At 47.1% G+C, this 13,832-nt stretch overlaps 1 protein-coding gene and 1 long non-coding RNA gene across 2 annotated transcripts; one reads left to right on the top strand and one right to left on the bottom strand.

The window, feature by feature from the left end:
* Positions 1–2,664: 2,664 nt before the first annotated feature.
* Positions 2,665–3,094, bottom strand: LOC103630822 (uncharacterized). The gene is made up of 2 exons (XR_555251.2): positions 3,062–3,094; positions 2,665–2,966 (listed from the first exon to the last, which is right to left on the bottom strand). It is a non-coding gene; the product is annotated as an uncharacterized lncRNA (long non-coding RNA).
* Positions 3,095–6,691: 3,597 nt separating this feature from the next.
* Positions 6,692–8,628, top strand: LOC100282776 (pepsin A). Its single transcript, NM_001155682.2, has one exon. The coding sequence runs from the start codon at positions 6,830–6,832 to the stop codon at positions 8,432–8,434; it is 1,605 nt and encodes a 534-aa protein (NP_001149154.2). The 5' UTR covers positions 6,692–6,829; the 3' UTR covers positions 8,435–8,628.
* The last annotated feature ends 5,204 nt before the right edge of the window (positions 8,629–13,832 follow it).

The raw sequence follows: 13,832 nt of genomic DNA, 5'->3' as shown, positions 1-13,832 counted from the left end.
GGCGATAGCCTAGCTCTCGAGCCGGAGAAGCAGCAAGTCGGCGAGAGAGGCGATGACCTATCTCCTAAGCCAGCGAAGCGGTGAATCGACAAGGCGGACAACAGTCCAGCCCCTGATTTGATGAAGCGATGAGTCGGCAAGGCGGACAACAGCCTGCCCCTCGAGTTGTCATAGTGGTTAGCGCGGTGGGCAGCAACCTGGCCCCCCCAAATCAATGGCGCAACATAAAATGAGATCCATGTTTGAATTCTGAGTATAGCGAAGGCGTAGAGTGTCGGTGGGCCAGACCGACTGCTTCGTAGGAAGGGTTTTGAGGTACCCTTTTCTGATTTAGCGTGGCATGTAACACCGAACCTGGGTCGGGCACCGAGACCCAAGCCGATTGCTCCAAAGGGAGGGTTTTGAGGTACCTTTTTCTGATTTAGCGTTAGCATGTAACACCGAACCTGGGTCAGGCACCGAGACCCAAGCCGATTGCTCCGTAGGAAGGGTTTTGAGGTACCCTTTTCTGATTTAGTGTGAGCATGTAACACCGAACCTGGGTCGGGCACCGAGACCCAAGCTGATTGCTCCATAGGAAGGGTTTTAAGGTACCCTTTTCTGATTTAGCGTGAGCATGTAACACCAAACCTAGGTCGGGCACCGAGACCTAAGCCGATTGCTCCGTAGGAAGGGTTTAGAGGTCACCCTTTTCTGACTTAGCGTGAGCATGTAACACCGAACCTGGGTCGGGCACCGAGACCCAAGCCGATTGCTCCGGAGGGAGGGTTTTGAGGTACCCTTTTCTGATTTAGCGAGAGCATGTAGCGCCAGCGGGACATACCGACTACCCTGTTTTAACAATGGTCATATAGAGTTCATGACGACTGTTGTGACATGCACAGATCTTGCCTGAGCGATCTGAGGTAACATAATTGATCTAGAAATAATGATGCCGCAATAATGTGAATGATCCAAAAATAATGATCCAGAAATTAATATGAATGATTCAAAATTAAGCGAGTAGTCCAGAGTTGATCCGAGTAATCCCAGATAATGCAGGACGAGTGACCAGAACCGATACGAATAATCCAGAGATGATCCGGTTGATCCAAAAATAATCTGAGATCCAGAAGTAATATAGATTATCTGAGTGATCCATGAATAACCTGATTGATCCAATAACTTGAATATTTCAAAAATAATCTAGCAGATTCATAGCCCGGATAACTGACGAGAAGTTGGCAACCCCTGCGCGTAAGTTATAAGCGTGCGAGGCGCCCCCATAAGTTTCTGGAATAATGACCAGAAATAAAATGGGTGGTAGTTTTTGCAAAAAGAATACTCAATAAATAATATCTGAGCGACGAACCGAACCAATCAGAAGAACAAAAATTATACGTAAATTTAAATGTAAAGTCAAAACGGCTTAGCTGTTAGATATACGCCGAGTGGCTTAAATCCAGGTCCAAATTGTCCAGACAAAATGTGGGAGCGGCATAATTTGTTTCCTAGCGGTGAGCTATTTCCTGTACTCGACGGGCATTGAATGCAAGAGTTTTTCCTTTTTTTTGGAGGAGCTTGATCAGATGGTGACATGGTGTCGACGATGCAGCGATCCCGAGGTAAGGCCACATCGACGAGATGAGATGCGTAGCGACGGTTTGGCTGAGCAGTAGATCAGATCAGATCTATTCCATCTTAAACTCGATCTTGCCGTTGAAGATGATCGCCATGGAGCTAGCCTGATGTTGATGTCACCTCCTCTACCTGGCTCACCAACTGTCGATGTTTAATACCGGCAATGCACCATGGGATGTACCACGAGATGCTTTTGTGAGTTGGTAGCATCAACTGTAGCTCGATGGTTCGCTTTGAGATGCGACAAAACATGCGATTTATATAGGTTCGGGCCGCGAAATGCGTAATACCCTACATCCTGTTTGCGGTGGGTAGTATTATTGCTTTGATATCTGGAGGTTACAATGAGGGCTAGGGTTTGGATGTTTGATGAGAGAGCGGGGGTATGTATAAGATTAGATCCTCTCAAGATCTGCCTTGAGAGGGATCCCTAGCTCGCCTTATATAATCCGGCGTGGCTTAGGTTACAAGTAGGTTTCTCTATATATCTCCTAGTCGGTTTAGATTTCATTAGATTCCTTATCTTGTGCGTCAAGTGCACCCTAGGCCGAGAATATGCTCCATGAGGAGTGTGGGGTTATCCATCCCCGACAAGATCACAATAGGTAGGATCCCTGCAGCTGCCATGTTATGGAGACAACCGTAGAAGTTGAAGGTGTTGGGAGTTTTGAACCATTTGAGGGCTTATAAGAGTGGGGCCGTAGAACCGTTGTGTGCATGCACCTCATGGTGCAGAAGTTCTATGGCATGATAGGAGTACAACTTATTAGTGACAACATAAATGATAGTCATAGTGAGCTATATATGACTCTTGTACCTTATGTGGGTGTGGATCCTAATGCTCTCGCTGCTAATCAAAGCATTGTTGGATACACTACACTACAGTAAACGAGGAAATTTCCGACGGCTCGAACCGTCGGACATAAGAACTAAACCGTCGGAGATAAGCTATCTCCGACGGCATTAACTTATCTCCGATGGTTTTAAGCCGTCGTGGATAATGCGTCGGAAATAGCATTATGTCCGACGGCTGCCTAATTCACAAATATAATCACATAAGCATTCACATTCACAAAATTTAACATAACAACATAGTTCCAAATGGTTGCAATAAGTGTTTACATAAACATAGTTGTCCAAACTCCAAAATGAACATTATTCGACGGGTAGGCTTTCACATGAAAGGTTTCAACAAGTGTTTTACATCAGTATCACTCATATCCATCGCCACCTCCTCCGGCTGGACTATGCGTGCTGAAAAGATTGTTCACCCACGAATGTGTTGTGTCGTCCTGACCAGACCCATCTCCAGGTGCGGCAACTGAAGCGGGGGGTGTCTGAAATCCCTATAACACAAGCACATGAAATAGTATACACTCAGTTGTTCATTTAAACACATAAGACATCTATGAACATGTCACACACGCATATGTGTACATACCATAGGGAATTGTGACGGAGGCGGAGGCGGTGGTGGAGGCGCCAACATTGGCATTGGCAGTGCAAAGTCCGGAGGCGGCATCCCATATGTCGGCATCGGGACGCCCGCTTGTTGGGCTAGTTGCTACAAATTATATACAAGTCATTGTTGAGCAAACAAGATACACATCAAGTGTTTTGCAAAATAAGCTACAAAATGTTACTTCAACTTACCGAGAGAAGAGCTTGATTTTGGGCCTGGAGGCTTGCATAATACTCGTCCCTCTTCTTCTGGTACTCGGCTTGTTGTCTCTGGTATTCAGATTGTTGCCTCTGGTACTCCAATTGATCCCTCAAGACTGATTGATGGTACTCTGCCTGTTGACGCAACACCGCAAGCTCTATCTCATGGGCCGCTGATCGTGAACGAGACGACTGTGAAGACGACGATGTGGATTGTCGTCCACGGCGTCTCAGCTCTCTGGAATCAATCGTAGAATCAAAAATACCCAACCTACAAGAGTGAACCATGCCGAAACCGAAGCGGACATTCTGCACTTCATTCCGCACTTCATCAGTTACATTGAATGGCGAGAAACCATCTGTTGCCAAACCGAAGCGGACATTCCGCACTTCATCAGCAAAGCTAGAATCAAAAGCATCTAGTGCCTTCCATGCATCTGTATCAGCTGGGTGCACCATGACATTTGGATTCTCACGTACCCCTTCTTTGTGCCACCTCATGTGTCTGGCTGTATTCTTGGAGATGAACAAACGTTTCAACCGAGATATGAGAGGCATGTAACGAAGCTGCTTACGTGCAATCTTCGTAGTCACGGTCATACCATCGTCGTTTTCAACCTCAACGAATCTACGCTCACCACATACATTACACTTCTTCTCACCTGCGGTCTCCTTCCAGAAAAGCATACAATTATTTTCACAGACATCGATTTTTTCGTAGTCCATACCCAGGCCAGATAACAGCTTTTTAGACTGATACATGTCCTTTGGCATCTTGTGATTCTCCGGAAGTACATCACTGATCAAGTTCAAAAGTTCCTTGTAACAGTTGTTTGAGAATGCAAACTTAGACTTAATAGCCATAAGTCGAGTCACAAATACAAGGACGGTCACTTTTGTGTGCTCATGCAATGGCTCTTCGGCAGCTTTAAGGAGCTCGAAGAACTTCTGAACCTCAGGTGTAGCTGGATCCTCAAACTCGGTGGGTTGACCGGGGTTCTCCGAATCGACAGTTAGAAACTCATGGCGTACATCGTCAAGCATCTCTTCCATCCTATCGTAGTCCTCCTCTTCATGTGACTGAACTTCCGATACAATACGAGGAGGTGGGTCCTCACCGTGGTGCACCCACACCTCATAGCCTGGCATATAACCGTTCTTGCAAATATGTATCGACATAGTCCTCCTGTCAAGGAAATTAATGTTCCGACACTTGCTACAAGGGCACCTAACATCGGTTCCAGTCTCTGACCGAGCAAAAGCATGGTCGAGAAAAGCGTCAGTCTTGGCCACCCACTCACTTGATAGAACACCTCTTTTCTTCCAACCTTCATACATCCATCGACGATTCTCCTCCATACTAGATACGAGACGTTAACTTAATTAGATAAGTAATGCACGGACCATCCGTTTTTATGAAGAAATCACGCCCCTACATCTGTAGGAAAGGATAGGTCCTAAACCCACCCAGGAGTGACCGACGAGGCCGTGTTTATGACAAGACATGTGGTCGTGCGAAATTTCGGCAGCATAACCCCGCTGTTCTCCAATCGCACACCTAAAAATGGTGCAATTGGAGAACAGAGGGGTTATGCTTCTGAAACTAAGCAGGAGCACATGCTTTTGTCATAAACACGAACTCTGTCGGTCACCCCGAGGCTGTCCAATAAAGGGACAATTTCGGCCCAACATACCTCACATGCGTCGCTTGTAAGGTGTGTTGGGCCGAAACGGGTGACGCCTAGGTTTCGTTTGTTCACACTACGATACACTATGATTAACTAGAATCATCGTGTATTATTAAATAATTAAACTAATAAACCACAATACAATATTACATACGAAATAACATTGTTATGAATGACAAATCATATAAAATGACCTTATTTCCGAGGGCATAATAATTACCCTCGGAAATTTAAAATTTAAATTATCTAAAGCACCACTAAATAAACTAAAACAAGGTAATTTAATTACGTAATCAAATTTAGGCCATATAATCAAATTTCGCCAAATAATCAAATTTAGGCCATCGGATATAATAAGATAAACATTATTTAACATACTAATTATTTAATAACAACATTAGAAACTACAAAACAATATTAATATATACAAAATAAATCTAAAAATACTTACTTTGACAATATGGCGGGCGGAGATGTAGCCGGCAGCGACGGGCACCCCTGTTGACGTGAGCGACGGGGCGAGCGGGGCGGCGACCGGCGGCCGGCGGCGACAGCGGCTGGGCGGGGAGGCGTGTGGGCGGGGCTTTGGGAGGCGGGGCTGCGACGGCGGCGGGGCTTTGGGAGGCGGGGCGGCGGGGCAGTGGGAGGCGGGGCGGCCGGCGGCGCGGCGGCGCAGTTGACGGCGGCGGCGCGTGGGCAGAGACAGAGAAGAGAAGAGAAGCGCGCGCGTGGAAATGAACCGCGCGCCGGTTTCCTGCGGGATTAAAAAATCTTACCTCCGACGGCTACGCTGCCAGCCGTCGGACATAACCTTATCTCCGACGGCTGCCTTCGAGGCCGTCGGAGATAAGTACTATTTCCGAGCGCCCTTTGTGGCCGTCGGACATAAACTAATCTCCGACGGCCTCGTAGGCCGCCGTCGGAGATAAGGCGGCCGTCGGATGTTTATCAGTTTACTGTAGTGCTACTCGAGCAAGTCTTTTACTGCCCAACACTCGATGAAATCATGATCGTCTATCCTATACACGAGGCAATACATCCGCCTGACACTTTGAGCTAGGTTCCGAGCGGGATCACTTGTCTGCTTCACGGGGAGTTGCATCATTGTTGTTTCCCATGGCAGCACATACCCGGCCTAACCTCCGAGGTGGAGAATCTTAAGGCCTTGTTCGTTTCTACCGGATTGATGGGTCGGAACGATTCCTAACCGGATTGCTTCTCTAATTTATATAAACTTTGATTAGGTGGAACGATTCCGTATGCAATCCGACGAAAACGAACAAGACCTAAGACTGACATGCGAGTTCCCGGCTAGGCCCATATATATCATGGACCTATCTTATATTGTCCAAGTCTTAGAGAACACTTTACGTGCATTTAAAGGGTATGAGTTCCCTTAAGCGCTTACAAAGACGACCATTTTACTTTATCATAAGTTTTTTTTTTCGAAATTGTTATTAAGAATTACCCCCATTTTATTTTTGTTGCTGCGTAATTCAGTAGGCTAACGATTTTTCCAGCAATTAGATTATTCCTTGATATTGCTAAACTCACTGCTTATTATAGGGCAGGTAGTCCCTCGAAAAGTGCTGCTGACCACAAAACTAAGCAGGGAAGCTAAGGAATGCGGAGAGCCAAAACAATGGCGTCCTCACGTAGCCATAGGCCTGTCTTGATGACGCGAAGCCGGATCGGAGAATGAAGAGCTATAGCCTATCAACCATGCATGGAAGTAGCAATGGCACCTGAATCAGCTAGCTACAAACCATGATCCAATCCTAGCGGCTAGCGATCTCTAGTTTATATTACAATTAGGAGCAAGCGATCCAATTATCGATAGAGCGCGAGATCGATCGATCATGCCGGGCCGCTCGGTGGTCTCCATCCTCCTCCTCCTCCTCCTCCATGGCCTCCTCTGCCTGCAGCTGGTTGCCTTGACCGAGATGGACGACGACGACGTCATGGAGGACGGCAGCTGCATGCATTTCAGTGTGTCCCCGCCGCCTGCTCCGCCGGAGGACGCGGATGAGCGGCGCGACTATTTCCGCGCCATGCAGGCCAAGGATCTGTTCCGGCACGAGCAGATGATCACGATGATGGGCAGCGACCGGAACGGCAGCAGCAGGAGGCGGCGGGCGAAGGAGTCGTCCAAGCTGCCGGAGGTGATGTCCGCCACGTCCATGTTCGAGCTGCCGATGCGGAGCGCGCTGAACATCGCACACGTGGGCATGTACCTGGTGTCGGTGCGCATCGGCACGCCGGCGCTGCCGTACAACCTGGTTTTGGACACCGCCACCGACCTGACGTGGATCAACTGTCGTCTGCGGCGCCGCAAGGGCAAGCACTATGGGCGACAGTCGACGGGGCAGACGATGTCGATGGGCGGGGAAGGCGCGAAGGAGGCGAGCAAGAACTGGTACCGGCCGGCCAAGTCGTCGTCGTGGCGCAGGATCCGGTGCTCGCAGAAGGAGTGCGCGGTGCTGCCCTACAACACGTGCCAGAGCCCCAGCAAGGCAGAGTCGTGCAGCTACTTCCAGAAGACGCAGGACGGCACGGTGACGATCGGCATCTATGGCAAGGAGAAGGCGACGGTGACGGTGTCGGACGGGCGGATGGCCAAGCTCCCCGGTCTCATCCTGGGCTGCTCCGTCCTGGAGGCCGGCGGCAGCGTGGACGCCCACGACGGCGTGCTGTCGCTGGGGAACGGCGACATGTCCTTCGCCGTGCACGCCGCCAAGCGCTTCGGGCAGCGCTTCTCCTTCTGCCTGCTCAGCGCCAACAGCTCCCGCGACGCCTCCAGCTACCTCACCTTCGGGCCCAACCCGGCGGTGATGGGTCCGGGCACCATGGAGACGGACATCCTGTACAACGTGGACGTGAAGCCTGCATACGGGGCCCAGGTGACGGGCGTCTTGGTGGGCGGGGAGCGGCTGGACATCCCGGACGAGGTGTGGGACGCCGAGAGGTTTGTGGGCGGCGGTGTCATCCTAGACACGAGCACGTCGGTGACGTCGCTGGTGCCGGAGGCGTACGCGCCGGTGACGGCGGCGCTGGACAGGCACCTGTCGCACCTGCCGCGGGTGTACGAGCTGGAGGGCTTCGAGTACTGCTACAAGTGGACCTTCACCGGCGACGGCGTGGACCCGGCGCACAACGTGACGATACCCAGCTTCACGGTGGAAATGGCAGGCGGCGCGAGGCTGGAGCCGGAAGCCAAGAGCGTGGTGATGCCGGAGGTGGAGCCAGGGGTGGCGTGCCTGGCCTTCAGGAAGCTGCTACGGGGAGGGCCCGGGATATTGGGCAACGTGTTCATGCAGGAGTACATCTGGGAGATTGACCACGGCGACGGCAAGATCAGGTTCAGGAAGGACAAGTGCAACACCCATCATCTCCACAACAGCAGAGGCGGAGAAGTTAATAACAATGCTGCCGCCTCCTCAAGCGTCGTGCATCGCGTCAATTGATTCATTCCTCTCTTCTCCATCTACCAAAACAATACATTTTCTTTCCAATTTGTTCTAATGATCTGATTTCTATCTTTCCTGATTGTAAGATAGATCTCAGGTCTACATGCTCATGAACTAACATCGCCTCAAAACAGAGTATTGAAATATATATATATATAAATGAATGTCATCCCTTGGCCGCTTTTGCTTCCTTTCTTTGCTCCAACAACCTGTTTATATAGTACTCCCTTCATTCTAATTTATAATTTATTTGACTTTTGTATCTTAAGTTTGATCACCTCGTCTTATTCGAAAAAACATAACTACTATTAATTTTTGTTGTAATACTGTTTAGCACATAATATATTTTAAATATGGCTTTGATTTTTTTTGAAAAAAATGAATAGAACGAACCGGTCAAACGTGGCAAAAATAATAAAATGAATTCTAATTTAGGACGGAGAGAATACATAGTTTGTAAGTGTTGGAACTGATCAGACGCAGTGTATGGTACCGATGGAGCTCAAACACAACCTACTATACTTTGATTGTTAGTGTCCATTTCAATTAAAGAAAGTTGGGGACTTGTTCTCAACTGTTATGAGATAAGAACAAGGCAACACAAAGTATTAATAGTTAAGTACCTTCTTCCTTCGAAGCATTATTTTACTTAGGATATAATGATCTTCAGACGAAGGTTATAAAGAACGTACCTTCATCATCTCAGTATTATAATAATGCAAGTAGAAGCATATGAAACATGGAAAATAACATGAATAATCATATGACATTATTAAGATATTTTTTATTATATTAACATGAACAAATATGAATAATATCAAATTACATTTATACCTTCGGCTTGACAGAAGGTGAAAATTCGGGTGACATGCGAGTGAATATCAGTCAGCGTGTACAGTACAGGATACTGTTCATCTATTTATAGGCACATGACGCAACCTGTGTAGATTTACATTCATGTCCTTTATAACTGATTACAATCATGATAGATTATCATGGGCCAATCGGTCTTTTCATCTTTATGTCGGTGCCACCATTCGTCTCAAGACGTGTCACTATGCTGAAGCTCTCCGGATGGTAGCTTCGGCTTCGCTTCTGTGTTGATCTCCCGAAGGTGTTTCTTCCTACAGGACCTTCGACGACGAAGCATACCCCCAACAGTAGCCCCTTCACGGTGCCAGATCGTTTTTCGTAACGAGCTCGACCCGTGAAAAATTCTCTTAGGCTTCGGAACGCCGAAGGTCCGAAAAACACCTTCTCTGAGCTCGTTGTCGAGAAACGATTAAATATTCCGAGTGCGAGATGGTCCCACCATACAACGGGTACGCGTAGGGCTGGACGAAAAACTCGTAGCTCGTTAACTCGCTCGACTCGACTCGATAGTGGCTCGACTCGACTCGACTCGTTTATAATTTGTAACGAGTTGAGCTTGTATTTCAACTCGTTACGATAACGAGACAGCTCGAGCTGGCTCGCGAGCTGACTCGCGAGCCAAACGAGTTGGAGTAATTAGTCAAATCACAATAATCTCCGATCTAAAATAATTAATCTTGTACTCTACTATAGTTAATCTTGTTCTTTGTTGAGTGTGGAATCTTAAGTTACAAACTCTATTATTTTTTTCTAAATAGATCTCCTTCTTTTCTTTTGCTACATGTTTTTATATCCGTTCGTAGACACTAGACATGGTATTATCGAGCTGCCTCGCAAGCTAAACGAGCCAGCTTGAGTTGGCAAACGAGTCGAGCCGAGCTGGATCTTTAGCTCGTTAACATATCGAGTCGAGCCGAGCCAGCTCGTTATCTTAACGAGCCAGCTCGAGTCGAGTCGAGCCGAGTCGAGTCAGTTCGATATCCACCCCTAGGTACGCGCGATCTAGTGATCCAGCTTCTTGCGCACTGTGGTCCACCGTTCAGTGGGTGCGGGCGACTGTTCAGCGTGTGCGAGCGGCTTGACGATTTACCTTCCCACCTGCAGCACTATATAAACAGACGGGTAGTTGTGAAGTTACCACAACATTTATTACTATTGCACTGTTGTGCTGTCGAAAAATTTGACCATAGCCGAAGCTTATTCATCGTACTCTCAATCAGAGCATCGTCTTGTTTTAGCTTCGTCATAAGAGGGAGCTTCGGCAGAATTGCAAAAAGTCATCAACTTTGTCAAAACCGCAAGAAATTCAGTATCAAATGGCCAGAGTGCGCTCAATAGCTAGAGTTACGCGCGACGGAGAGGAGGCAGAAGCTGCTGAGACTGCCCTAATCTCCGAAGTGATGAGGCAGTCGGGACTGGTTGTGACGGAGGGTGCCCCTGACGAAGGTGCACCTGCTGCCGAAGCTCAGGCTGATATTGAAGATGGTGATGCTGGTGAAGAAGAGATAGATTATAACACCATTATGCCATCCAAACCCAACCACTTGGACTTTGGAAAGTCGACTATCTCCGAAGCTGATATGCCCATGATGATAAAGCTAGGCTACTTCGGGGAAACCGAGAAGAAGCTGATTCGTTTTGGCGGGGAAGAAACTACTCCCAAGCCAGGAAATGATGAGGTGGTAGTTTACAGAAGTTTCTTCAAAGCAGGATTGAGATTTCCTTTGCATGAAATGATTGGGGATGTTTTGAAAGATTTCGAAATTTATCTTCATCAGCTGACTCCTAACGCCATCGTTAGGCTCAATGTCTTTATCTGGGCCCTCCGAAGCCAAGGAGTGAACCCGCTTGCCGAAGCTTTCTGCCGGGTGCATGAGCTTCACTATCAGACGCAGGCTAAAGAAGATGGGTTGCACGAGAATTTCGGCTGCTACAACTTTGCTTACCGCAAAGACATGAAGACTCTAGTGATCAGCTATCGCACCAAATGGCCAACCGACTAGAAGAATGAGTGGTTTTATGTTAAGATTGATGAGGGGAAGGAGAAGATAGTTCAGAGCCCACTGGATCTAACCTTTGGGTTAACTAGGCCCCTGTGCGACATGCTGCAAGGGTCACCATGCCGAACAGCTGTGGGCGAATTTTGAGTTGTGTCTCAGCATATTGGTACTAGAGATTTGGTGCAGGAATACTTAGCCAACAGAGTATTTCCGACGTTAAAGGAATGGAATATGCCGAGGCTTAAAGGAGAAAAGAAAAAGAATGAACTTGTCCGACTGCCCTATCACTTCAAGTTCAAGAAACATTTCAAAGAGCCTTGCCAAGAATGGTTGGAAATGATTGAAGCTATGTGCAATGAAATTTTGGGCAACTACACTAAGAAAGAATATCAATTGATGACAGCGGCCTTTGGCACCCCACCGAAATGAAGGCTGAATCGAGTAATGGATGCCCTGAAATTTGAATACCCTGACTATGAACGGTTAAGCAAGGGTGCCGAAGGGCCAAAGCGAAAAAGAGTTGTCAGTGTTATGAAGAGGCAAGCTGCTAGAATGATAGAAGAATATGAGAAAGCTTTGAAAAAGAAAAAATCTAGCCCTGAGCCGAAGATGGTTGTTCCGAAGAAAAGAAAAGCTTCGGCTGCGGAGCGAAAAACAACTGATATAGAAGAAGAAATTCCTTCAACGCCTCCTGCTACTGACGTGGAGGAAATTTTAAAGGTAATGACCGAATCTTTACCTCTCAAGCTAAGTCCACTAGGGCCACAACTGATGAATCTTTTACAAAAGGAGGAGCCTGCGACAATCAAGAAGCCTGCTGAAAAAAGGCGAAGGATCATTACTGTTATTGATGCTATTGAAGAGACGCCACCATCGGCCTCGGTGTCAAAAACACTGGCTACCGAAGACACTGCAGCTACCGAGGCTGCCCCCACCGAAGTTGTAACTGCCAAAGCTGAGACGGCCGAAGATACAAATCTGGAGGGCACTTTTTCTGATATTGATAAGATGATATTGAACAAGGCCGCGGAAGAAGCTGCTATAGCTGCCGAAGAGACCCTGGCCCCAGTGCCCGGGAAAGAGAAGGAGATTGCCGAAGATACTTCGGAGGAAAAGGATTTTAATTTTCAAGACATACTTGGTCAAAAGTTGTCTAAGGCTGAGAAGGAAGAGCTAAGGGATTATGCAATATTATGCGGCTATCAACCAGGGGCATTGCTCTTCGGTGGCGTTGCCGAAGAGAGTTTAGGATGCCTCTAGGACCGGATTGGGGCGAAGGTTGTCAGCACTCTATCGAAGAGTGTTGGCTTTCCGAAGCTTGAGGCCGACCTCAGCAGATACCGACGACAATATATCGCCGACAACTTATTTTATTCTAATTTCAAGGTGAAGTTCTTACCTGAACTTTATTATTGTTTTCGAGATGAAGGTTACTTCTGATGAAGGTTATTTTTTTCAGAGTCTACTGCTAAGTAAAACCTTGAGGATGCAACAAGATCTCGAGGACAAGAAAAATGAAATTATAATTGAGGGCTTAGAGGGCAAAATTAAAGATCACGAAGCTGCTCTGGAGAAGAAGGATTTCGTGATCCAAACAATGGAGGGTTCGCTGGCAGAAGCCCAAGCCGAGATTGCTAGATTGAACAACGAACTCTCCACGAAATCAAAAAGCTTCGAACAAGAGAAGAAAGATTTTGATGAAAAGTTTGAGGCTGAAGTTACAAAGAGTTCAAACTTGCAAAAGGCATTGAAGGAACTTCAAGATAAATGTCTGAACTTCGGCAACAATTGCGTGCAACGACTGAAGCAGGTCTTCAACTCTGTTGGAGCCAGTTCTGAAAAGTTTAAACCTTCACCTGAAAACCTGTCAGGCATCTTTGATCATATTGAAGGCGAAGTTGATGCTCTTGATGAAGTCATAGATGAGCATGGTGACTTATACGCTCTGCTAGCTTCTCGTGGCACAGCTGTTGCTATTATGAAGGCTAGTTGCACGCACGGGAATATTGTAAACATGCCAAACTTCAGCTTATCACTAGCAGACTAGAATGACATCCCCGTCCTGGCCCGAAGCATTGGGAACAGATTCGTAACTCAAATTTGGGCAAAGGGTGTACGAAGCTCGAAGTCACCTTAAACCAGTAATAAACTCATACCTTGCGCTTACCTTTTCCTTGAAACTTGAATTTACCTTATAACGCTTTGTTATGTATAGGATGACGAAGCCAAGGAGCAATGAGCCAAAGCTTGGTGGATGATCCGAAGCTTAGCGGATGGTGATGAAGCCGAAGACATTGCTGTGAAAAAACTCTAGAGAAACTCTTGAATTATCCTTGTAAAGAATATTGTAATTTAAGAATCAGATACTACTCTGTAATTTGTCCATACCTTGTAATATATTTTTACCTTTCCGTCCATGTGTGAACTGCTTTGATGTGGACGAAACTTGTATTTTTTGAGCCGAAGGCGAAAAACACCTTCCCTTCTTTTCGTACACAACGAAGCATAAATCTGCTTCCTTT

This window comes from Zea mays, chromosome 6 (assembly GCF_902167145.1).
Source record: "Zea mays cultivar B73 chromosome 6, Zm-B73-REFERENCE-NAM-5.0, whole genome shotgun sequence".
NCBI classification, from domain to species: Eukaryota; Viridiplantae; Streptophyta; class Magnoliopsida; order Poales; family Poaceae; genus Zea; species Zea mays.
The sequence above is the reverse complement of the archived record's forward strand: the minus strand, read 5'-3'. Positions and strand labels throughout refer to the sequence as shown.